This window comes from Hyla sarda, chromosome 5, assembly GCF_029499605.1.
Source record: "Hyla sarda isolate aHylSar1 chromosome 5, aHylSar1.hap1, whole genome shotgun sequence".
Classification (NCBI taxonomy): Eukaryota; Metazoa; Chordata; class Amphibia; order Anura; family Hylidae; genus Hyla; species Hyla sarda.
This window is the reverse complement of record NC_079193.1, coordinates 60,480,979-60,504,738: the sequence shown is the minus strand read 5'-3', so window position 1 is coordinate 60,504,738 and position 23,760 is coordinate 60,480,979. Positions and strand designations below refer to the sequence as shown.

Below are 23,760 nucleotides of genomic sequence, written 5' to 3'. Positions count from 1 at the left end.
ATCAGGCAGAGGTTGCAGTAGACTAGGGGCGAGTGGCAGCAGGAGTCTCAGCGAGAGGCCTGAGCTCCCGGTATCAGCTAGCGGTCGTGTCTCGACCAGCAACCCATCTGCCGTCATCGATTGGCTAACATGCTCATCCACTTCATCACAAGTGACATCTGATACCCCCAGTCAACAGTCGCTGGGTTCCTCAGACAAAACCCTCAGTTAGCATGGCCCTGGAGCAGTCCCTGTCCTCCCATTGCCTCTGTCCCATGCTGTTCCTTCCCCTACAGAAGTATCTTATGCTGTGGGTTCAACTCCACTATTCACTGAGGACGATCTAATAGAGGACAGTTAGCAGCTACTGCCCAGCCAACAAGTGGAGGAGACATCCACCGCTTCCTTCACTAGGCGGGCAAGTAGTGATGAGGAGAGTGACGTGGGAGGCGGTGTTGTTAGGGTCCTGAGGCAGACACTGTTGAGGAACCTGAGGAGGACATCAGTGACGTGCAGACACTTGTTGATGATGATGATGAAGCTGATGGCAATTGGGAGACGGGTGCAGAAGGGGCTTCAGGAGAAGAGAATTGCAGGTTGCCCGTGAGGCAGCAGCTTAGCCAGCAAGGTGGTAGCATGGTTGGTAGTCAGCATGGTGGCAGAAGTGGAAATTCTGGAGCCAAACGTGCCCGGGGGAGACCACCTGTTCGAGGCAGCCTACCTGCCCGGGAGGTAGTGGAACAGGAGTTCCTGCAGACGGTGGTAGTAGCAGTCAATTAGTGTGGACTGTTGGTGGGAAAATCAGCTACTCAGCGATGTGGCAGTTTTTCATCAAGCATCTGGAGGAGGTTCACTTAGCCACATGGAAGATATATTGGCACCACGGCCCTGCGTCAACATATGGTTTGCCACCATAAAGTGGCCTGGGAGAACTGTGGCTCTGATGTAGTGGTCCAGCCGGCTGCATCACCCAGAGGCACGTCACTCCCTCTTTCAGACTGCCAAGGCTCTACCACCTCAGCCGAAAGGAGCTCTGTGTCATACCCTCCATCTGTCGCTCCAGATGCTCCTGCTCCTCCTACTTTTAGTCAGCCCTTCCGCCAACAATCCATCAGCGAAGCCATGTCCAAGAGACAACAGTATGCGCCCACTCATCCAACGGCACAGAAGCTGAATGTCCTCCTGTCCAAGTTGCTGGTGCTGCAGTCCCTCCCTTTTCAAGTGGTGGACTCCGCACCTTTCAGAGAACTGATGGCTTGTGCTGAGCCGAGGTGGAGAGTGCCAAGCTGTCATTTCTTTGCAAAGAAGGCAGTACCAGCCCTGTACAATTTTGTGGAAGAGAAGGTGTGCACAGCAGCGCCAACATCTGGAGCTTTAACTATGGTCAGGGACAATATATGTCCTTTACGGCTCACTGGGTGAATGTGGTTCCTGCACAGCCACAACACCAGCTTGGACAGGTCACGCCGCTTCCTCCTCCATGAGCTCAGGCCGACTGTTCTGTGACAGTGTGCGACTCTGCCTCCTCATCCTCCACTGTGTCCTCAGCCTCCACTGCCCCTGATAACAGTCATTCGCAAAGAAATCGGAGCATGGCTTACTCCACAAAACTGGAAATGGAAACCATGGTGACTGGCAACGGTAAGAACATCTTACATGCGCTGCGACGTGTTCAATCTGGTTGTGAAGCAGTTCCGGAAGTGTTCCCCCCATTTGCAAGACACCCCAACAATGGGAAGGAAACTTTGCATGCACTTCAGCCACTCGTACACCGCAAAGCACACCCTCCTTGAGCAGCAGCTTCAGAACGGTATCCCCCAACATAGTCTGATTTGTAACGTTGCCACACGTAATTCCACCCTCCATATGTTGGACCGACTGTACGAACAGAGAAAAGCCATCACCGATTTCTTGATGATCCAAGCGGATAGGGGTACTCCCCTGTGAAACTTCAATGTGAACCAGTGACAGTTCATACGTGACACCTGCTGTTTGCTCAGGCCCTTTGAGGAAGCTACATTATCAGTAAGTCGCCAGGATAACAGGATAACCTTCATTCCACTGCTTCATTTCTTACAACATGTGTTAGAAATGATGGCTGGTCAGGGCACTGGAGACGTGGCACCCACATCTCACAGCTAAAAGAGCCCTGTGGGGGCTGAAGTGGAGGAGGAGGGGGAGGGGCACAGTGGAGCATTCAGACACTATATGGTCTACTCATGCTTCAGCCAACTCCAGGCTGTGTCATTCAGCCAATATATGGTTTACTGACGCTGCTGGGTCTGGGCCTAATAATTTGGTTATGGTAGCACTAGCTACCCAAAATCTTCAATTTAAATTTCAGAATTCCTCTTTTAATCTTAGGGATTGTAAATCCCTAGTGTTTGCTCATGCTGCTGCCAACTCCAGGCTGTGTCATTCAGGCGATATATGGTTTACTGATGCTGCTGGGCCTGGATCTGGGAATAAAATTTTGTTAGGGTAGCACTAGCTACCCAAAAGCTTCAATTTAAATTTCAGAATTCATCTTTTAATCTTAGGGATTGTAAAACCCTAGTGTCTACTCATGCTGTTGCCAACTCCAGGCTGTGTCATTCAGGCAATATATGGTTTACTGATGCTGCTGGGCCTGGGTCTGGCCCTAAAAATGTTGTTATGGTAGCACTAGCTACCCTAAATCTTGAATGTAAATGTAAAAATTCATCTTTTAATCTTAGGGATTATGAAGCCCTAGTGTTTACTCATGCTGCTGCCAACTCCAGGCTGTGCCATTCAGACACTATATGGTTTGCTCATGCTTCAGCCAACTCCAGGCTGTGCCATTCAGACACTATATGGTTTACGGATGCTGCTGGGCTTGGGTCTGGGCCTAAAAATGTTGTTATGGTATCACTACCTACCATAAATCTTCAATTTAAATTTCAGAATGTATTTTTTAATCTTAGGGATTGTGAAGCCCTAGTGTCTACTCATGCTGCTGCCAACTCCAGGCTGTGCCATTCAGACACTATATGGTCTCCTTATGCTTCAGCCAACTCCAGGCTCTGTCATTCAGCCAATATGTGGTCTCCTCATGCTGCCAACACCTCTACGCTGTGCCATTCAGCCGCTATATGGTCTCCTCATGCTTCAGCCACATCCAAGCTGTGTCATTCAGCCACTATATGGTCTCCTCATGCTGCCAACACCTTCACGCTGTATCATTCAGCCACTATATGGTCTCCTCATACTGATGCCACCTCCAGGCTCTGTCATTGTGCCGCTCTGCGGCAGTGATTCAAAAAGTGATTCCTGTAATCTGCATGTCATTCTGAATAACAGTATTATTTCACTACCCCAGCACACTCCTTATGTGTGTTGGAAAAAAGCTCTCTGTAGTCCAGAAATAGCAATTTTTATATAGATTCGCTGTGAATAAATTCGGATCTAAACAGATTTCGGCCGAATCGAATTTTCCAAAAGTTCGCTCATCTCTACTTGAAACAATCTTATTTGTCCACAATTTTGAAAGGGTGCCAATAATTTTGTCCAGACCATTTTTGGAGTTTGGTGTGACATTATGTCCAATTTGGTTTTTTTCCACCCTTTTTTGGATTAATTCCAATGCACACATGTGTATATAAAAACATGTGTTACTGCAAACCTTTTCTGTGAGAAATACTTCATTTTCTTGAAAAATTTCAGAGGTGCCAACATTTACGGCCATGACTGTATATATATATATATTTTGTAATATATTATGTTTAGAATAATTTATAATTTTTGTAATAACTTATGGTTAGTAGATTGCCAGAGATGGGTCATTCATCCACAGATTCATTGTGATTTCCATATTTGGAGTCAAGAATATTGAGGGTTTTGCTTTATTCTGCATAACAGGCTGAAACGGATAGACTGAAGTCTTTTTTTCAGCCTTCTAAGGTGTTATGGTACCTTCATTGAAGAACTGTCACTAAGTAAAGAAAATGTGCAGATACTTAATCCATGCTGTACCTTCTGTAAGAACAGTTGGTAATGCAAGTATCCACAACTATCTTTGTTAGTATCTGCAGGGGGAAATTCTAACAAATACCCTTATGAGCAAGACTGTTCTGTACAGCAATAAAAAGCAATGGCATCTATTATTATTTCTTATTAAAGAACCTGTCCACAGAGAACACAGCAGCTACATTAGTGATTATCTTCTAAAGAAAGGTCATAATGCCTTTTGAACATGAATGTCAGGTGGGACACTTGGTAAAATAGTTTACACACGTGTAATACAATACCCAAGCCATTGCCCACTTGACCTTTTTACATTTTGTTCTTCAGTAACCATTCTACTTAGGCTACAACTCCAGATATGTCTGAATACTGTCAGTGTAACATGAAAATTTTCAAGTATAATAACAGATTTACACTTTTAAACATTTAGAATATGGCATTGAAAATAACAGACTTATTATGGTTTACCTAAAAAAAACAACTTTACTAAAACAAGAAATAATACAAAAATAAAAGGGGTGGTAATTCTATATTGGCAGATTAAAATTTGTACCCCTTCCTTAAAAGCGCATTACTGACAACTTCAAAAACTAGAGTGAAATAAATGGAGGAAAACATAACTTTGATTGGTTTCCATCAACATATTCGACAAATAGACAAACAAAATATTGCGCTGCATAAAGCTATCAGCCATATTGGAGATTTATTTGAGAAGATTGTACATACGATATATAGAAATTCATTGCTGCTTTCTTCCAGAATTAGTGGCCATACATTATAAAATGTTACAAAAGCTAAGCCCCATTTACTTACATAAAGTTACACGGAGGTGCTGTTTCTGGAGGAAAGTAGTTTTTTTTAAGGGTCCTTTGAGATGGGTAGTTAGTTGACTTATATTGGTAAGGATTGACTTGTATGTAGGACAATATATAGGTGGAAATTGTTGGGAATTCATGTACTTATAAATGTTTGTTTGTTTAATGATCCTGTACAACCCAACAAAGTCCATACTAACTTTTAATAGCCAGCTCTCTCATCCTGGGTAAAATAAGTTAGCCTATCTGAAGAATTACCCATCTGAAAAAAAATATTTAGTCCTTACAAGTTTTCTCAGAATAATCAAAATATATCATCAATATTACAAACAGAAGCAAGTATAGGGGTAAGTAGGTTTAGTCCATTAAAGTTTTCTTGCTGTCTGTGGTCAGATCTAACCTTTTGGTTATCGCATCCACTCAACAAATCTTTATAGGTATGCCTACCATACTAAGCAATGCTATGGGATGGAAGGAGAGCATATTTGTATCATTCCTAGAGACACGAACAGATTTAAGGATGTATAAATGACTGTACTGTATATGTCCAAGTTCACAAAACAATCAACACTATTCATTTGTCATACAATATGGGTGAGAGTTTCCCGAACTGACAAAATATTAAAAGAACTGAGGAGAGAAAGGAAACTGTAAATTAAGAATCTGTCTGCATGTGAGTTCATTGGTAGGAAGATTTTTAACCATCATTACCTTAATCCTTAACAAAGATAAGTCCTTTATATGCTCATAGAGAGTTAATATCAAACAACCACATACATCATATGCAACAAGCGTGCATCCTCTACATGTGGATGAAAGAAGGTTTCTACACTAACATAGTGTAGAATTATTTACTGTAAGAGCGACTATTAAATTCTCTGCCAAAGCAAAGTTGCCATGTTGAAAATGGTGTGGTCTTGCGGTCTCTCGAGTGTGATCATTTTGCAATAGCTATAGGTATTAGATTTTTGTAGACGAGTTGTTCTTGGTTCGTGAATTTATTTTAACCAGACTTTAGGTTGTGACATTTTTTCCTGAGAAAAAACTTGATTCTACCTCAGTGTTTTTGTCTTCCTGTTAGGTCAACATTGGGCTAGTATGCTGGAATGGTTGGATGTACCTTTTTTTTTTTTTTTTTAGCCTATGCTACTATGTAAAACATTACCAATAAATGTCAGGGTCAAGAACTCTATATGGTGACAAGTCTTGAGAAGCCTTACAGTGGATTAAAAGCTTTTACACCAAATATTTATCCCACTCACAGATACATATAGTTTTAAATTGACTTTCACGTGCAGAAGAAATATCCAGACAATCTGTAATGCCAAATGTGAATTTAGTGTACTCTCATTTCAGACTAGAAACCGGTTGGTTATCCTCGGCTTCAACAGAATTAGTAGACAGGAAGTCTGAGCGCATGCTAAATTATCTTCCCTCAAACAAATGTGTTCAGTGCAAATTCCTGAATTCTAATGAAGTTCAAAAAGCTCACACATTTTTAACTCTTGTTAATCAATGTTTAGCTAGAAAAAAGATTTAATAATCCAAAACACTAAATAATAGTTTAGTAAAATTATTCATTACAATATAAATTGGGTATTATTTCTCATGTTCTAAGGCAAACCTAATTTGGATTGAGTCTTCCCTAGATAGCCATTTCCACAGTGTATTTATCAAACTTGCCCTTTTGCCTAAAATGACTGAATATGTCAAATGACTGTCATCTAGACGTTCTGTCACAAACCAGTATGGAAGGGGTTTTAATTACAAGACAACCGGTACCCAATCCAAGGAGCGACATATAAGTACAGAAACTTGAAGTACATATAGGTTCCTTTTATAAGAACATAGGGGTAGTAATGCATAATAAAAACTAAAGAGTAGTAAAATGATTAGGCTATTTATTAAAATGATGCAGTTCAAGGATATAAATTAATAACGTGCAATACGTTGGCTCAGCAGTTAGCATGGTTTCAGTGCAGCTCTGGGGTCTGACCAATGACAACTACATGGAGTTTGTATATTATCCTCTGTTTACATAGGTTTCTGTCTATAGTGTGTTTGTGATAGGAACTGTAGAGACAGGGACTGATGAGAATCTTTATACCCTGCTCTGGCATACAATGTCACTATATAAACGGCGTAAGTAATAAGTAATTTCCCCTTCTGGCTTTAATAAAAATGTTCACTTATACACTAACAGATAAGAGTCAGTGGCCATTAAGGTGAAATCTGTTATACCGCCTAAGCTTGAGTATATCCCATGCCAACATCTGAACTCTATAATGCATTAAAATTGTATATTTAAGTGTTCTGTAGATAAGCCAATACATATCTATAATTCTTAGGACTGTGTAAAACCACTTTGTGCTTCATTCTCATTGACATTGCTAGTTGAGTGTATCGGCACTCCATGTAGGTAATGGGACCATTATAATGTTATCATTTACTAATAAAGAAATATTTGACTCCAGTATGGTGATTCAATATACTTAACTATATACGCCTTAAGCTTTCTATACACTATTAAGTCTATACAATATGGAATAATTTTTTTTTACAATTTCAAATCCAATAAAATTATATCTTTTATTACAATCCAGACTGCAAGGTGAAGTGTCTGTACAGCTCCATTTAGACCACATGACATTACTAGAATCAATTCCCCCTCCGGAAGAGGTCAACTAGGCATGGCCACACGATAAAATATATTAGTGGTTGAGTTAATTAATTAAATGTGGTTGTTTTATGGCACGCTCAAATGCATTGCTAATTTGACTACGGCAGCGATGTTTGCTACATAAAAACATGTTTATACCGGGGAGGTACCATAGCCGGTTTTGTTAAACAGCTCTAAATCAGCAGTCCACGCTACATATATTCGCCTGCCATCATATTAAGTTTGCATTTGTCATATGTCCAATCTAAAAAAACACAACATGATAAAAGTAGGTAAAAATACATGTATCAAGCATCCCTTGGTATTTTAATTAGGCATTGCCAACCATACCATATAGCACACAAAAGGCAGCTTATTTTCATAGAAATTAGTGCATTTTTGACCAGTCATGAGTCATGAAATTTAAGATTCATATAAGAATAAATCTGACAATGACTTAATGGATTTCCCTAGATTAACTCACACTGTAGCAATTTCTGACCATTTCTATGAATATATGCCGAATCCACTGTAACTTAAGAGGGAATAGAAATGAGCAGGTTACAGTTAATTTCTGTGTGCTCTAGTTAAGAAGGACAGTGCTGGCAGCCAAGAGATAGGATGACGTGCAACAAGGTCAAACAAGGTTGCCGCCACAGTACAACACAAATATCCCTACAATGGAGTAATACGTCTAATAAATGGGATTACTGGTATGAATTAAAACAGTATGCATTGTTATAACATACACTGCTGCATAGGGAAGAAGGAATATTGGAACGTAGAAGTTAATTTGTTCATGTCAATGTTTCTGCATAATTATTCAACATGGAATAAGATTTTTTTTTGGGGAGAGGCAACGCCCATATAGGCATATCACTAGATGACTGCCCTCTGTATGTAATACCGCTCATCGTGTTGTATTGTACGGGATGTCTTGCATATGTAATTAACAATACAAGGTTTCTTAAAATATATAGTTTATTGATCGATAATTACATGACAAAAAAAAGAAAAAAATAATAATAACCAAAACCTAACTATATATTACGAGGTCGGGCCAAACTGGCTTTTTTTTTTGGTCTAAAGAAAGAGTAATTACCCATTATCATATTGATAATTTTAACAAAGTTCAAACCCATTGTGTTGTCCTTGGTACATAAGTCATACTGGAAATATGATCACACTGACATCCGTTCTTATAGGCAATAAGTTGCCATAGTTCATGCTGCTGGGCGAGATAACCAGAAAAAAACACAGCAGTTCTCTGTAGCTCACATCTGGGATTCTATAATTCACTGTGTGGAATGGAATTACAAAAACCTAGAATAAAAAGGAAAGCTGGTCATATATAAGCAACTATTACTACCTACCACATATCAGACACCCAAAAGAAGCAGTCCCTGTTGTGTCCAGCTTACATACATAGCATAGTATAACATTGTCACAAACAGTCTATTGTCAACAGGGAACTGGTTGGTCTTGTAAATGCTAATAGAAACATTAACACACTTCTTTTGCACATGGGGCGTATAGGTAAAATATTAAGCAGATTGATAGCAATCAATGGTAGACACCTTATATTTGGATACAGCAGTTCCTGGGACATAACCAAAGATATATAAGCAGAGTACTTTTCACATTATAGTGAAAAAAATATCCATAGATTGATATACTATAGGATCAAAGTACATTATTCGAGCAACTATTTCAAGTGAAACAGAATTTAAGTGAAATTTTCCTCCTTTTTAATGGAGAGGGATAACAGTGAAAGTGTGATTATAAATATTAAAATGCTATGTATCCTAAAAGAAAATTCTATCTAATTTCCTTCCCAAGGGATCTAAGATTTTTTATGTCATTAAATTCTTCCCAGTTTAAAGCTTTCGGTAACAATTCAATATGACATAAGTAAAGTTCCTCAGCACATAACATAGAACTGTTTGGATTTGGCCTAAGTATGTGTATACTGTAGAGCTGAGCTAAATGGTGCCAAAGCCATCGTAATACACACACCTGACAACTGCTGCGTGCAATGTCCTACATACCCAAGCACAGGATAACTGGAATAGTTTCTACAGCGTAAAACATTATGGGTATCTGCACATGAACCAATTGTTTAGATGTATATCTAATACTGAACTCTCATGGTGCAGAGCAAACATTTTAAGCATTTCTATTTCTGAATTTACTTTCTGCCCTTGGTAAATCTCAGACAATTTCTTTTTTTCCATTAATATTGTATAATTACCTTATCTCTTACATTTTCATGACCTATAAAAGCTACTGCGCTGGGTAAAAATATATAAAATATGTTGAACCCATTACATTCCTATTTACATAGTTTTTAACACAAGTTTAATTTATTTCATAATTTTTAAATTAACCAGTTGAATAATATTTCGATAAGGAATTTATATTGTTTATATAATATATTATATAAATAAGAGTGAGGAGCAGTTGTATACTTATAATGATCTTAAATAATATTATTATTATTATAAATCCTTATTAGGCCTGACAATTTTACACTTGGCTTGTAAAATATCTTAGATTACAAAAAGTAATCTTAAATAACAAATAATTCTTTTTCAGACCTACTGGGGCATGTTACAGCCAATATATCGAAATTAAAGTGCACCCACTATATATCCAAATTAGTAAAATGACTAGGGACTGTACCACTGTGCAAATTATCAAGCACAAAGTGGGGGGGGGGGGGGAAATCAGGTATACATTAACATTTCTTAAAAACGAACATAGGATTTATAATGAAGTAACTAAAAGTCTTCATTGTAACTGATCAATGAGGATAGGTTATGGGCCATGAGTGTTGGAACTACAAGTCCCAGAATACCCTGCAAAGCAATAAAAGGCCAGTAGGTGTACAAGCCTGAGTTACGATGCTTTATAGTCAGTTTTTGGCAATAGAAAAAGAAGGAATAAACTGAACTATAGCTAAAAAAAGGAAATAGATATTATGCAAAAAAACAAAATCATACAAAAAATGTTAACACTAACACACACGTGTACATCATACAAAGTAGAACACAAAAGAGTAAAAAGTATTTAATTTAAAGGATTGTGTCATATGTTAAATCAGCTAACAATCATATAGATGTTGTTTTAGATTTGTATGTAATGTTCCTTGTTATTTATTTTAGGTTCTTATGGCTAATAAAAATCTTTAGGAATATTAAATGCAATGACTTGGTTATTGAATATGCAGTACGTACGTTTGCATATAATTATTATAGGATACAGATATTTCTATATAAACATAAGTTACGTGTTTCTTTTGAATCCTCCTATATTTTAAGTTACTCGTACTAAAGATGTTATTTCTTCAGGTTTACAATTAATACAATGGAGATGTTTAGTTGTACATTCAAGGTCATTAATCTAGCTCAGGCTTTTGGGCCTACTTTCTGCAGGCAGAAATATAAGAAATAAATCATTATGCTATGCATTATAATTGCAATTTTAAATCGTTTGGAAAAGTAGAGCCAGGCTCTATGACAAAATTATGACCATATAAAAGATTTTAGGTGGTTATTACGATAACACATGATATCTTATGAACATGCACAATATATACAATCTGTGCAAGTTGAGCTGCTCATGCGATTTCTATTGGAAAGTCTGCTAGTTTACCTGCAAGCTTCCATAGATTCAGTACTGTATAGAAAAATGTCAAAACTCCTATCAACTTCATTTACAACTCGAGCTGCATGAGAGGAGATCTATAAGCACATACTGTTAGGATTAAATATTTATTTAAAACCTCAGGGTTTTTTCTTTTACATACCAAGATCTCAAGCCTTTATTTTAAGATGTCATTGGTTCTAAAATCAATATTTTATCTTGGATACATAATGCATTTTTTCCCCCTAAAACAGACTGACTCTACGTGGTGAAGCAAACTACACCGCCTGACTGCTGAACACTGGAAAAAGTGTACTTGTTATTCATTACAAAAAGACCAAATTGTCTGGAGTGCACTGCGTTCTGTTATTCTTCTTGATCATTAATATTTCAAGCCAAGACACTTATTTAATACACAAATTATCCCATGTGAAGGGACGGAAGATGCTACGGCTGGTATCTTATTTCCTCGAAGAGAAATTTACCAAAATAAGCAATATGGTGGACTCTTTTGTGATAAGCAATTTTACGATAAAGGTGATTACGACCAGATATTTTCTATAGGAAAAATTATGGTAACTATGGCTTCTTATAGATTTCTGACAACTGTAAATTTTATTCATTCATAAAATAGAATTTATGTACGATTAAATCAAAGAAATGTAAATTTGTAAATATCCGAGGCTGAGGCCTACTATGTACGGTGAACACATTTTTTATATTGGGTATAACAATAAACTTTGTTTTCTTTGCAAGAAGTAAAAAAATAAAAATGAATAAAAATAAAAGACAATTTTACAAGCTGGTACTAAAAACATATACATTTTCTTTCAAAATATTTGGATCTTCGTACGATGCACCAAACTGGTGGCCCAGCTATGGAGTGAGGTCATAAATGATGTAAAGGAATAAGCTGAGTCATAAACCTACCTGCTACTTCACTGCACAGCTTCTCAGCTAAATTCTCAGTGTCTTTGGTAAGAAGTGAAATTATTTCCTCATCAGTCTCCTCCACCACATGCTCACACTGTAAGAATAAGGAATGGGTTCAAAACACTAAAGAGGCAACAGAATCCAACTTTTACGGAATCCAACGTAATGGAATCCAACCTCCATTACGTAAAAAAATTATATTTACGTTTCTATGTATACATTTTTGTGACTGTAGTAAAAGAAAAGAAATAGCATTTTAAACCCTGATTTTACTATATGTTAGATTTCGGCATTTAAATAACTGGCTGATGATAAAAAGAAATATATGATTTGGCTAAAATTTTTAAAACAGCAAACAAATAAATGTCAAAATAAAAATTTAGAAAAATAGTTTGCACAATTCTAATTTACATCCTGTAATAATGCTTTAGTAACATTTTGACAGATTTTAAATAATTAAGCATATCGATAAAGTACTTAACAATCAACATAAGCTTAAAAAAGAAAACATCTAAATACATATAAACTACACTCAAACTGTACGACTCTATTTAACTTTTTCTTTTCAGAATACCGATTATACCACAAAACACTATAACATGAAAAGGGCTATATGTCAAACAACAAAACATAAATTTAAACATTCATATGATGTTATTATGTATTATAATGTATTATAATATTATTTATAAACACAAACTTCACACTCCTAAATCCCTTGTCGATAAAGTGATACAAACACAGGCAGTTATTATATTAAAATGTCTTACCGCAAACTTTAGAGGATTGCTTTCTGCAGGATTGAACTGGAAATTGTTAAAGTCGAGTGATGGGAGTGCATCATTATCTCTGGGAGCAAACCTTTTGAAAGACTTTTCCTTGGTTTTAGGGTCTATGTAAAGGCTGTAGTCATCCATTTTCTCACATATTCCCTCTAAAATCTCTGTCAGATATACCTCAGATTTGACTAATGGAACCTGTGGAAAAAAAATGAAACAGATAAGCAGCTTAGGACGGATTATTACTACACGAGACATAAAGTACTTATACATTACAGTGATAAAGACAACTTCAAAAGCGAGGGAAACGCAAAGTATCTGGCATTATAGGTCTCACAAATACAGTTACATAGTTTCCATACTACTTGCATGTGTAAGAGTTGTGAAAACCTGTGCCTGAGAATAGTTGTAGTGCGCCATCTCAAATGCAGCTGTTATATTGCTTCCCAGGGGCTTTGTGTAGAAAATAATAGCTTACAAAATGTAACTTCTCCCAGGTTCTACTGTTTCAGCTTTATTTCATAACAGCTGGTCCATGTCTTTGTCTCATTCGCTTTCCTCCTGAATTAAGTAAGAGTTCAAGAAGCTTTTACAAACTACCTACATACTTAGCGAGTGTCTCCACAGCAAATACTCAAAGGGTCAAAGAGCACCCAGTACTCTTGGTAACTGGGACAAAAAGCCCACTCCCCAGTCTAGACAGGTCAAGGTGCAAGATGGTCCTATCTCTGTTGCTTCTTCCGGAATGGGGGTGTGAAGTGAAGCCAAGTGCACAGTAAACAATACTGATGCATCTTTGGGCCTTTCCAAAGGCTTTCTCTCCACCCTCTGCTGATCAAAGTAGGAAGTTTTCATGACAACCACAGTCAAAGGGGTTGAATCACAAATGAACTAGATTTCTGCAATGTTGATATATCCAGTCTCTATTGTCTCCTTTCAGACACAGTATGAACCCTTCCGGTCTCAATGACTACATTATAGAGGCACTTTCACATGTGTGCTTCATTTACACAAAGGGTTTCCTTGCTTCACCACCATCTGGACACAAATCAAATAAATACAGGCTGGAGAATTAAAATTTGTGGCTAGCTTTTATTGTTTCATTCATGCTCCATTTAAAATTCAGCCTTCTGGATGTGACATTTGTTTCTCAGACTTGAAAAAAAAAAAAAAAAAGAAAAAAGGAACACAAAGGAAAATAATATTTTTTCAAGCATATTTCTTCATATTGCAAGACTGATTACAAAAATGAAACATTATAAAAATGTAAAAGTGACAAAAAATGTAAAATAAGAATATGAAAAAATATAATGCTTACAAAAACATGCAAAGTAAAACATGTTGAATTCTGCCTGTATAATACGCTTCCTCACCGTTGAAGAAGCTGTAATAATCCACTCTATGATGCAATACTATTATGATAACTAAAGTTCTACTAAAACTTAATGAACGATAAAAATTTACTGAAATAAATTGAAGTGTAAAAAGTTTTAAAAATGAATACGTAATCTCAACATGCATCTCGACAAATGTTAACCTTCACATAAAACTAATATCTATATTTATGCACGTCATCATAGTTGACAACAACCTACAAAAATTCTACTGCTATATGTCTTTAAAGGGGTATTCCAGACCAAAACTTTTTCTTATATATCAACTGGCTCCGGAAAGTTAAACAGATTTGTAAATTACTTCTATTAAAAAAATCTTAATCCTTCCAATAGTTATTAGCTTCTGAAGATTTCTGTCTAACTGCTCAATGATGAGGTCACATCCCGGGAGCTGTGCATGATGGGAGAATATCCCCATGGGAACTGCACAGCTCCCGGGACATGAGTCATCAGAGAGCAGTTAAACAGAAAACAACAACTCAACTTCAGAAGCTAATAACTATTGGAAGGATTAATATTTTTTAATAGAAGTAATTTAAAAATCTGTTTAACTTTCCGGAGCCAGTTGATATATAAAAAAAATATATATTTTGGCCTGGAATACCCCTTTAAGGCTCAGACAACTGGTGTTTTCAAGCAAAAGAGAAGACAGTAAAGACTGGGTAGTCCAAATTTCAACTAGTCTTGGGAACAAAATAAATTGGCAATACCATAGCTTAATAAAAAAATTAAGCATCATTGTTGCTGTATATGACGGTAGAGATGCAGAACTCTGATTTTCAAACTAAAGGCTTTGGCCATCTTGAGTTGAGGTACACTACCGTAGGTTTTCTCCATCATGAATCTCATTGCTGTAGGCCTTGGCCATTGAGCTGGGCCACAATGTCCAAAAAGTGCAGAAATAACTACTCGGCTAGTTGTATCCTGAATAGCTATTAAACCAGAACTTGGGCAGTGTGACTGAATTCAAGTTGGACAAGGACACAAATCAGTCCAGTCCAGTCTAAGTACATGTGCTATCACATATTTTAATAATGACTCTCAGAATATTGAAGCAGAATAGATATGAATAAATAAAGTCAACCTTTGGGCAAATAAAGCATATTCAGTCTTTTGCCCTGAGCTCTGGATCAACAGAACATTTCCTTATGCAGAGAAAGAGGTATGACAATATGGAACCAGTCCAAAAAGAAGCAGCGAAGAACGCCAATGCACCACATCTCAGAGACTGCAAATAAATCATATTTTTGGGATGAGAGATTAACTTGTACAAAGACAAAAATCTAAGTTTTAGTTTTCGCAAGAAGATTGTACGTAGAGCAAAGCTGATAATATTAAAACAAAAGAAAGCAATATTATGGTTATGCACAAGGTTCCAGTTCTCAGAATGCCGGACTGCAGTTTAAACAATATAAAAAAGGTTTTCATTCTTTTATTTACACACTCGTCCTTGGATGTAGTCATGGCAAATAGAGTGAAAACATTTATTGTCGTTTATTGTATACTGCCGGCATTCAGAGAACTGGTTATGGATTTCTCACCTTTTCCGCAGTGTGTGACCACACCCTATAAACAGTGACTTTTTTTTTCTAAAGACATCCCCATTGTTATAGCAGCTAACTGTCTGGGGGAAGGAGGGACTTTCACCCAGCTATTTACTTCCTTCAGTTACAAAGCAGAAATATTATTGTACACTGATCATCCATAACACCATGGCTTAGTGGTTAGCATTGTTGACTTAGAACACGGGATTGGGGGGGGGGGGCAGTTCTGACCAAGGACAACCATCTGAATGGAGTTGGTAAGTTTTCCATGTGTTTGCGTAGGTTTCCTCCATGCACTCTCCTATACTTCTAAAACATATTAATAAGTTAATGTGGTATTTAGCTTGTGAGCCCCATTAGGGACATGGAAGAAATGTGATGTCCATCTCTGTAAAGTGTTGACGTATATGTTGGTGCTACCTTTTTAATATTGACCAGATCCCCCTTTTGCTACCAAAACAGATCCACAAATCCTTTAATCCTCTAAATACGCTCTGATATATCTGGCACCAAGATGTTAGCAGAAAATTCCTTAAATCCTCCAATGATCAGACTTGTTTTTATAACGCATCCCAAAGATAGTTGATCAGAAATTTGGAGGCCAAGTCACCACCTTTAATTCTTTGTCATGCTTTGCAGTGTGGCACAGTAATAATTTGGGAATAAATTTTCCATTAAAGTGGTGCTCCGGCCCTAAGACATCTTATCCCCTATCCAAAGGATAGGGGATAAGATGTCTGACAGCAGGGGTCCCGCCGCTGGGGACTCCCGCAATCTTGCATTCAACACTTACCTCAGTGAGCTGCACACTGCTCTACCAGCTCAGAATCTGCCATGTGACGACCACGGGGCCGGAGTATCGTGACGTCAGACATCTTAGCGCCAGAGTACCAACAACATGAACATCAACATGAAGGCCAGGAGACAAATTTTAAAGCAGAACATTGCTCGAAATATCCTACTGCCTCCACTGGTGTGCCTTCATCCTACAGGGAATCTTGGTGCCATATGTTTCCAAGGTAGGTGATGCATACATGCCTAGCCTTCCATGTGACATAAAAGAAAAACCTTTTTTAACTGGTCCATAGTCCAACTGTCATGGGGTGGACCACAGGGGTCAGCATGAACACTATATCTGATCAGCAGCTCTGTGGGCCCTAACACCTTTCTATCACAGCCGACATTATGGCCTATCATGCATGTTAGGAAAGGAAATAATATATTTCCACCCTGTTAGCCAGAAGATTATCATTTTGGTGCATACCATCTATTCAAATAAATGGCCTACCCATGGGACTAAAAAACTGCCAGAGTAGGTGCTCCTTTTTTGCCTTGCCTACTAGCTGCAACTCATTGTGGATAGTCTCTCTGTGGCATTCATATACCATAATATGCATATCAGCAGGGGTAGATATGGGACAGATGCTAGCAAACCACGTCAAAAATAATTTCAGGAATAAAAAGGAATTTGGGGTGCTTAGTTTAATAAAACAAGCACAGTGATGGGCTAATACACTAGACTGGAAGTTTCTGCAATAAAACTTCTACATCTACTTTTATTAGAGAGACTATACAGCAATATAATATAAATTATAAGAAAAACAAAAATAATAGGCTGGCTTAGGCTATGTACACACTCGGGAATGTGGAATTCCCATCACCTGACGCCCGGGACATGCAGTTCCGGGCGCCGAGCAGGTGAATTTTTCCAGCCCTTAGCCCTGCTTCTGGCAAGCAGGGCCGGACCTGACAAGCGCGGCGGTGCTCAGCATTCTGTATGGAGCGGGCTCCCGACTTCTGCCCGCTCCGTACTCTGCAGCCCCCCGCTGTTTTCAGTAGCCGGGGGCTGCCGCTAATAGCCAGCATGCGGCTGGCTATTAACCTTTTAGATCGCCGCTGTCAAAGCTGACAGCAGCGTCTAAAGGGACATGTGAATGCTCCCTGGTGGGCTAGTGGGCATACCTCTGCTTCCCTGGTGTCTGTGGCTCTGTCATTGATAGAACCTGGCTGGACTAGGCTCTATCAATGGATCGCAGAGCACACAGATCAATGGAGTTTAATGGGACTCTATTGATCTGTATGAGGAATCTAATGATTCCTCCTAAAAGTCTAATAAAAGTGTAAAACAAAAAAACAAAAAAAGTTTTAATAAAAAGTATAAAAAACACACACCTTCCATGTTAAAAGTTCAAATCACCTCCTTTTCCTATATAAAAACATAATAAAAATAAATATATTTGACATCACTGTGTGCGTAATTGTACGAACCATTAAAATATAACATTATGTATCCCCTACGGTAAATGGCGTAAATGTAAAAAAAATACCAAACCACAGAATTGCAATTTTTATAATATCCGAGAAAACAAGTAAAAAAGCAATTAAAAAGTCAGATCAATACGAAAATGGTACCGATACAAAAAACAGATTATGGAGCAAAAAATTAGCCCTTATACAGCCTGGTATGCGAAAAAAAAAAAAAGCTACAGCGGTCAAAAAATGGCAATAAAAAAAATTCAAAAAAGTTCAGAATTTTTTTGAAAGTAGTAAAACATGATGGAAACTATACAAATCTGGTGTTGCTGTAACCAGGACGAACCTAAAGTACCAAAATAACATGTTAGCTTAACCACAAGGTAAATGGTGTAGAAAAGAAAACCACCAAATTTGCTAAATTATCTTTTACTATTTCAATTTCACCGAATATATATATATATATATATATATATATATATATATATATAATATTTTTTTTTGGTTCGGAGAATTTGTTATTGAAAAATGAAAAGGTATCATTATAGTAGGTAGTTATGGCTATTATAGGGCGAGGAGGAGAAAATGAGAGTGTAAAGGCGAAAATTGGTCCGGACAAGTGGATCGTCATGAGGGACAAGTAGATTTTGCTCTGTTTTATTTACGTAGCACAATGCGTTTTGTGCTTTAAGTCTCATTATATTTAATAGTCAGTTTCTCTACTGTATACAGAACAAAATGCTGTGTTGTCAGATTTCCATAAAGCTAAATCTTTTTGTGAACTGGCTATTTCCTGTTAGAGTTTGTTCCCTTAAACTACACATCCCATCATTCCTTATTTGTAAGTGTGACGTCACTTTTTTCCATCCCAGACATCAGCCACCCCACCCATTGAAACACACCTGTGCTGCTTTCAATGCAATAGACCAGTGTTTTCTGATCAGGGTGACTCCAGCTGTTGCAAAAACAGAATGATCTTCCTCCCACCCAGTGGTTGCTCCACCCATTGAAGCAAGGACAGGCTCCATCTGATCAGCTGACTAGTGGCGTAATGTCTCAAGCTGCACTGCAACTTGGAAAATCCCGAGACAACAGTAAGTTTATAGGGTGTTAAAGGGGTACTCCGGTGAAAAACTTTTTTATTTTTTATTTTAAATCAACTGGTGTCAGAAAGTTAAACAGATTTGTAAATTACTTCTATTAAACTATCTTAATCCTTCATGTACTTATTAGCTGCTGAAGACTACAGCGGAAATTCTTTTCTTTTTGAAACACAGTGCTCTCTGCTGACATCTCTGTTCATTTTAGGAAGTGTCCAGAACAGCATATGTTTGCTATGGGGATTTCCTTTTACCCTGGACAGTTCCTAAAATGGACAGAGATGTCAGCAGAGAGCACTGTGGTCATGATGTCAGCAGACAGCTCTGTGTATCAAACGGAAAAGAATTTCCACTGTAGTATTCAGCAGCTAATAAGTACGGGAAGGATTAAGATTTTTAATAGAAGTAATTTACAAATCTGTTTAACTTTCTGGCACCAGTTGATTTAAAAAAAAAAAAAAAAGTTTTTCACAGGAGTACCCCTTTAAAAATAAACCTTGGGGCAAAAATCACAGAAAAATTGCGAGACCACTATGAAACACAAGTACAGACACTATATTATGAACTACACTAACTTTACAGTCCCTGTTGTCAAACAAACAAAAAATATGGAATACCCTTATAAGTGTTTTTTTTTTGTGAAAACAATTTTATGAAAAACTTATGTGAAATTTACAATGTCTACTTTATCTTGACATAGTTTATTCAACATAAATTTTTTTTTTAGAAAGTTAGAAATTTGAAAGATCTGTATAAAACAAATCCAAATAAATCACCCCATTTTAGAAACTGCCCCCCTTTAAGTAATTAAAATTACATTTAAGAAGTTTGTTGACCCTTACGGTGTTCTACAAAAAATGTAAGCAAATCCGATCATCTAATACCTTAATTCTGTGTGCTTGTTGCTAGTTGACTCAAACATGAAGGAGCACCTAATGAGTTATGGATACTTTGTAGGCATCATATCAAGTTGGAGAGGCCTTGGATTGCCAAAACATGAGTTGATGTTTTCATTGGTACTGTTGTGGGGTACATGCGATACTCTCATTGCTTTTTATTCCATTTTTGAATGCTTTTTTTTTTGTTTATGCAGTTTTACATACATGGTAATTTTATATTGCTGGTCAATACTATTATGTCAATGCCTTTACTATAATTTATATACTGTATGGTTTATTACATTAACACCACAAAACATTTTTGCTTAAAAAAGAAAAAAAAGCCTTAAAAGGGGTACTCCGCCCCAGAAATCTTATCCCCAATAATATGTGACCGTGGAGGTCCCACCGCTGGGGACCCCCACGATCTCTGCAGCGCCACTCTGCCATCATCACAACAGAGCAAACTGGCTCTGTGCATGATGACGGGGCAATGCAGGCGACGGAGAACCGCGATGTCACGGTTCCGCCCTCCATGATGTAACGCCCCGCCCACTCGATCGTCACGCCCCCTCCCATAGACTTTTAATAAGGGGGCATGGTGTGACATCACGGGGGCGGAGCCACGATGCTCCGTCCCCTGCATTGCCCCATCATAACGCACAGAGCCAGTTTGCTCTGAATTGATGACGGCGGGGTGGCACAGCAGAGATCGCGGGGGTCCCCAGTGGCGGGAGCCCCACGATCAGACATCTTAGTCCCTATTCTTTTGATAGGAGATAAGATGTCTGGGGCGGAGTACCCCTTTAAAGGACATCTGCAGCGAAAAAAAATGATCCCCTATGCACAGGATAGGGGATAAGTGTCAGATCGCTGGGGAATCTCCCGAACGGGGCTCCGGCATTGTCGTGCTGTGCGCCGGCTAATAAGTGTAGTGTCGAGCTCACTGAGCTCGAAGGACACGCCCCCCCTCCATACAGCTCTATACATGGAGGGGGCATTTCGTCCGCAACATCATGCAGCGGCCGACACACCTCCTGCACGGGAGAGCTGCGGCAATGCAGGAGATCGCGTGGGGGGGGGGAGGCAATGTTCGATCCCCCTGCGATCAGGCACTTATCCCCTAACCTGTGGATAGGGGATACGTTTTTTTTTCGGTGCAGATTTCCTTAAATTTTTGCACGGACACAGCGTGTAAGGGCTTGTTTTTTGCAGGATGTGTTGACTTTTTTTTGTGTTTTATTTTTCATTTTTACAGAGGTGAGATTAACAATCTTTGCAGGTTTACATCGCTAACTTATTTTTAAAAGCAATAACAGTTTGGGTTAAAAATTTTTATAGTTTTATAGGTTGGGTCAGTATGGCGATACAAAAAATGTATAAAGACACATATACACATATATATATATATATATACACACATTCTAAAAATATTATTTATAATGGAGAAGAGAGGCATGTATCTTTTTTATAAAATATTTTTGGCTTTATTCTCACTTTACTGTCCTACTAGTGGACTATACTGCAGTGTATTATGTCAGTGCTTGATCCGATTTCATAGTCAGGAGATCTGAGGCCATTTTGAGGTCTCCGGTTGGGATGGCTACCATCGCCCCCCGGATAGTGTTGCAGATGTAGGAGAGAGTGAGCCCCATCTGTCGGTCACAATTAGATGACCCACAAATGAGGACTGACACCAGCATCACTCCCGAGCCCATGTCGTCTTCAAGACTTATCTGGGAGTTTGGGTTGCAGCAAATTACTTAAAATCCTGATTACATCAGTTAGTGGGAAGTGGTTAGGAGTATGAAACATACGTTTATTGTTAGCAAAAAGGCTGTGCATGGCTATGTTCACTCACTGTTATTTTTAAACCTTATTTTGAGGCGTAAACAGCTGGAAAAAAGGACCTAAAACAGTACAAATTCCAAAATACCATGTATATATATATTTTTTTTTTTATACAATTTAAAGGCTTGTTTGCTGATGTTGTATTTAAGCAACAATATAGAAACTGAACACCAACAATATAGTTTCAAACTGGTACTTAGAAGGAATACAATGTACATCAGTTCTTTACCCAGGGAATTGACTAAGCTCATGCAACACAAATATTTTGTTAGTCCAGCATTGATTTTCCAAGGAGGTCTGCGTGCTTCCCTGGTTGGTATTGTGTCTCCTGAGATCAGATATTTTGTACATCTATGTACAACAAGGATACATTTCAGCTCAGTGCTGAAAATGTAAATGTTATTTTCACTGGGGAAGCAGTGCGAGTCCTGCACTATGTGTCAGCCAGTACACAGGGATCACAGTACTTCCACAGCTTTGTAATCCTGCCCCGTCTGTGTGATTGACAGTCCCAGACATAACTGTCACTAGTCAGGTGTTCAAAAGGAGCCCGTCTGCTTCAATGGGTGGAGCAACCACTGGGTGGGAGGGAAATCATTCTTCACAGGGCTGCAGGGAATTGTCCCAGGTTTGCTTCAATAGGTGGAGTGGCTGATGTGTGGGAGGGAGAAAAGTGACCTCACACTTATAAACAAGAGATCCTGGGACTTCCAGCGAGAACTCCAAAGGAAAGAACAAGACAAGCACAGATCCTTCCTAAGCATGTCTATTACTGTCTGGCAGGGAGACACTGAAATAATCTTATGGTGGATAACCCCTTTAAAGGCATTAAAAACAAAACAAAACTATCAAGAAAAGACTTTCAGTTATCCTTTTCTGCTAAGGTGTTATTATCGCTATCCATCTCTATTTAGAGAAAGCTTTTAACATGGCATCAAAGTTAAACAATACAAAAATTTTGATTTTCTGATTCCTAGATTTTGCCTTTTCCCTACCACACAACCATAATCCATTTTGTCTTAAAGGAATCACATAAACCTTCAAAATAGTAAAAAAAAATCCCTCATTGACGTTTTTGTTTTCTCTGGTTACCTACACATAAAGGTTTACAATCCTGCCGGGCACTATTGGAAACAGTTTGGTGTGAAATACACACTTTAGGGTAGGGTCATAAGTTTCCTCTAGGAATTTGCTCTTACTTTGGACAACAGTTTCTGACACGGACAGAGGTGGCAGCAGGGAGCACCATGTCAAAAAAAGGTCAAAACCTTGATTTAAAGAGGCAACAACAAGGATATAAGCCTGATAGGGTCAATAAAAAGGGGAACAGATCTAAACACTAATATATAAAACATTTAGTACCGTATATACTCGAGTATAAGCCGACCCGAATATAAGCCGAGGCCCCTAATTTCACCCCCCCAAAAAACAGGAAAAGTTATTGACTCGACTATAAGCCTAGGGTGGGAAATACATCATCCCCCCATGTCAGCATCCAGACCCCCGTCATCATCCCCCCCCCATCATCATCATCACCGCCTGTTAATCTCTTCAGCATTCGGCTGTCCGGGCATGCTGGGAGTTGTAGTTTTGAAACCCCTGGAGGTCCGCAGGTTGAAGACCACTGCGGCCTTCGTCATCATCCAGACCTCCATCATCACCCCCCCCCTTCATCATCACCGCCTGTCAATCCCTTCATCAGTGGTCTTCAACCTGCGGACCTCCAGATGTTGCAAAACTACAACTCCCAGCATGCACGGATAGCCATCGGCTGTCCGGGCATGCTGGGAGTTGTAGTTTTGAAACCTCTGGAGGTCCGCAGGTTGAAGACCACTGCGGCCTTCGTCATCATCCAGAACCCCGTCATCATCCCCTCCCTTCATCATCACCGCCTGCCAATCCCTTCATCAGTGGTCTTCAACCTGCGGACCTCCAGATGTTGCAAA

At 38.6% G+C, this 23,760-nt stretch overlaps 1 protein-coding gene across 7 annotated transcripts in view; it reads right to left on the bottom strand.

The window, feature by feature from the left end:
• Window positions 1–8,400: 8,400 nt before the first annotated feature.
• The window catches only part of CNPY1 (canopy FGF signaling regulator 1), a 151,824-nt gene continuing 136,464 nt past the window's right edge, over window positions 8,401–23,760 (bottom strand). For 5 of the 7 annotated variants that reach the window (XM_056519584.1, XM_056519583.1, XM_056519586.1 and 2 more), the window contains exons 4-6: window positions 12,786–12,992; window positions 12,013–12,109; window positions 8,401–8,760 (exon numbers count right to left, since the gene is read on the bottom strand). In XM_056519584.1, coding sequence (XP_056375559.1) covers window positions 8,726–8,760; window positions 12,013–12,109; window positions 12,786–12,992 — 339 coding nt within the window. In that variant the 3' untranslated portion in view covers window positions 8,401–8,725. Of the gene's footprint in view, window positions 8,761–12,012; window positions 12,110–12,785; window positions 12,993–13,163; window positions 13,636–23,760 lie in introns of those variants that run through there. The other 2 variants (XM_056519587.1, XM_056519588.1) reach the window with 2 other exon arrangements.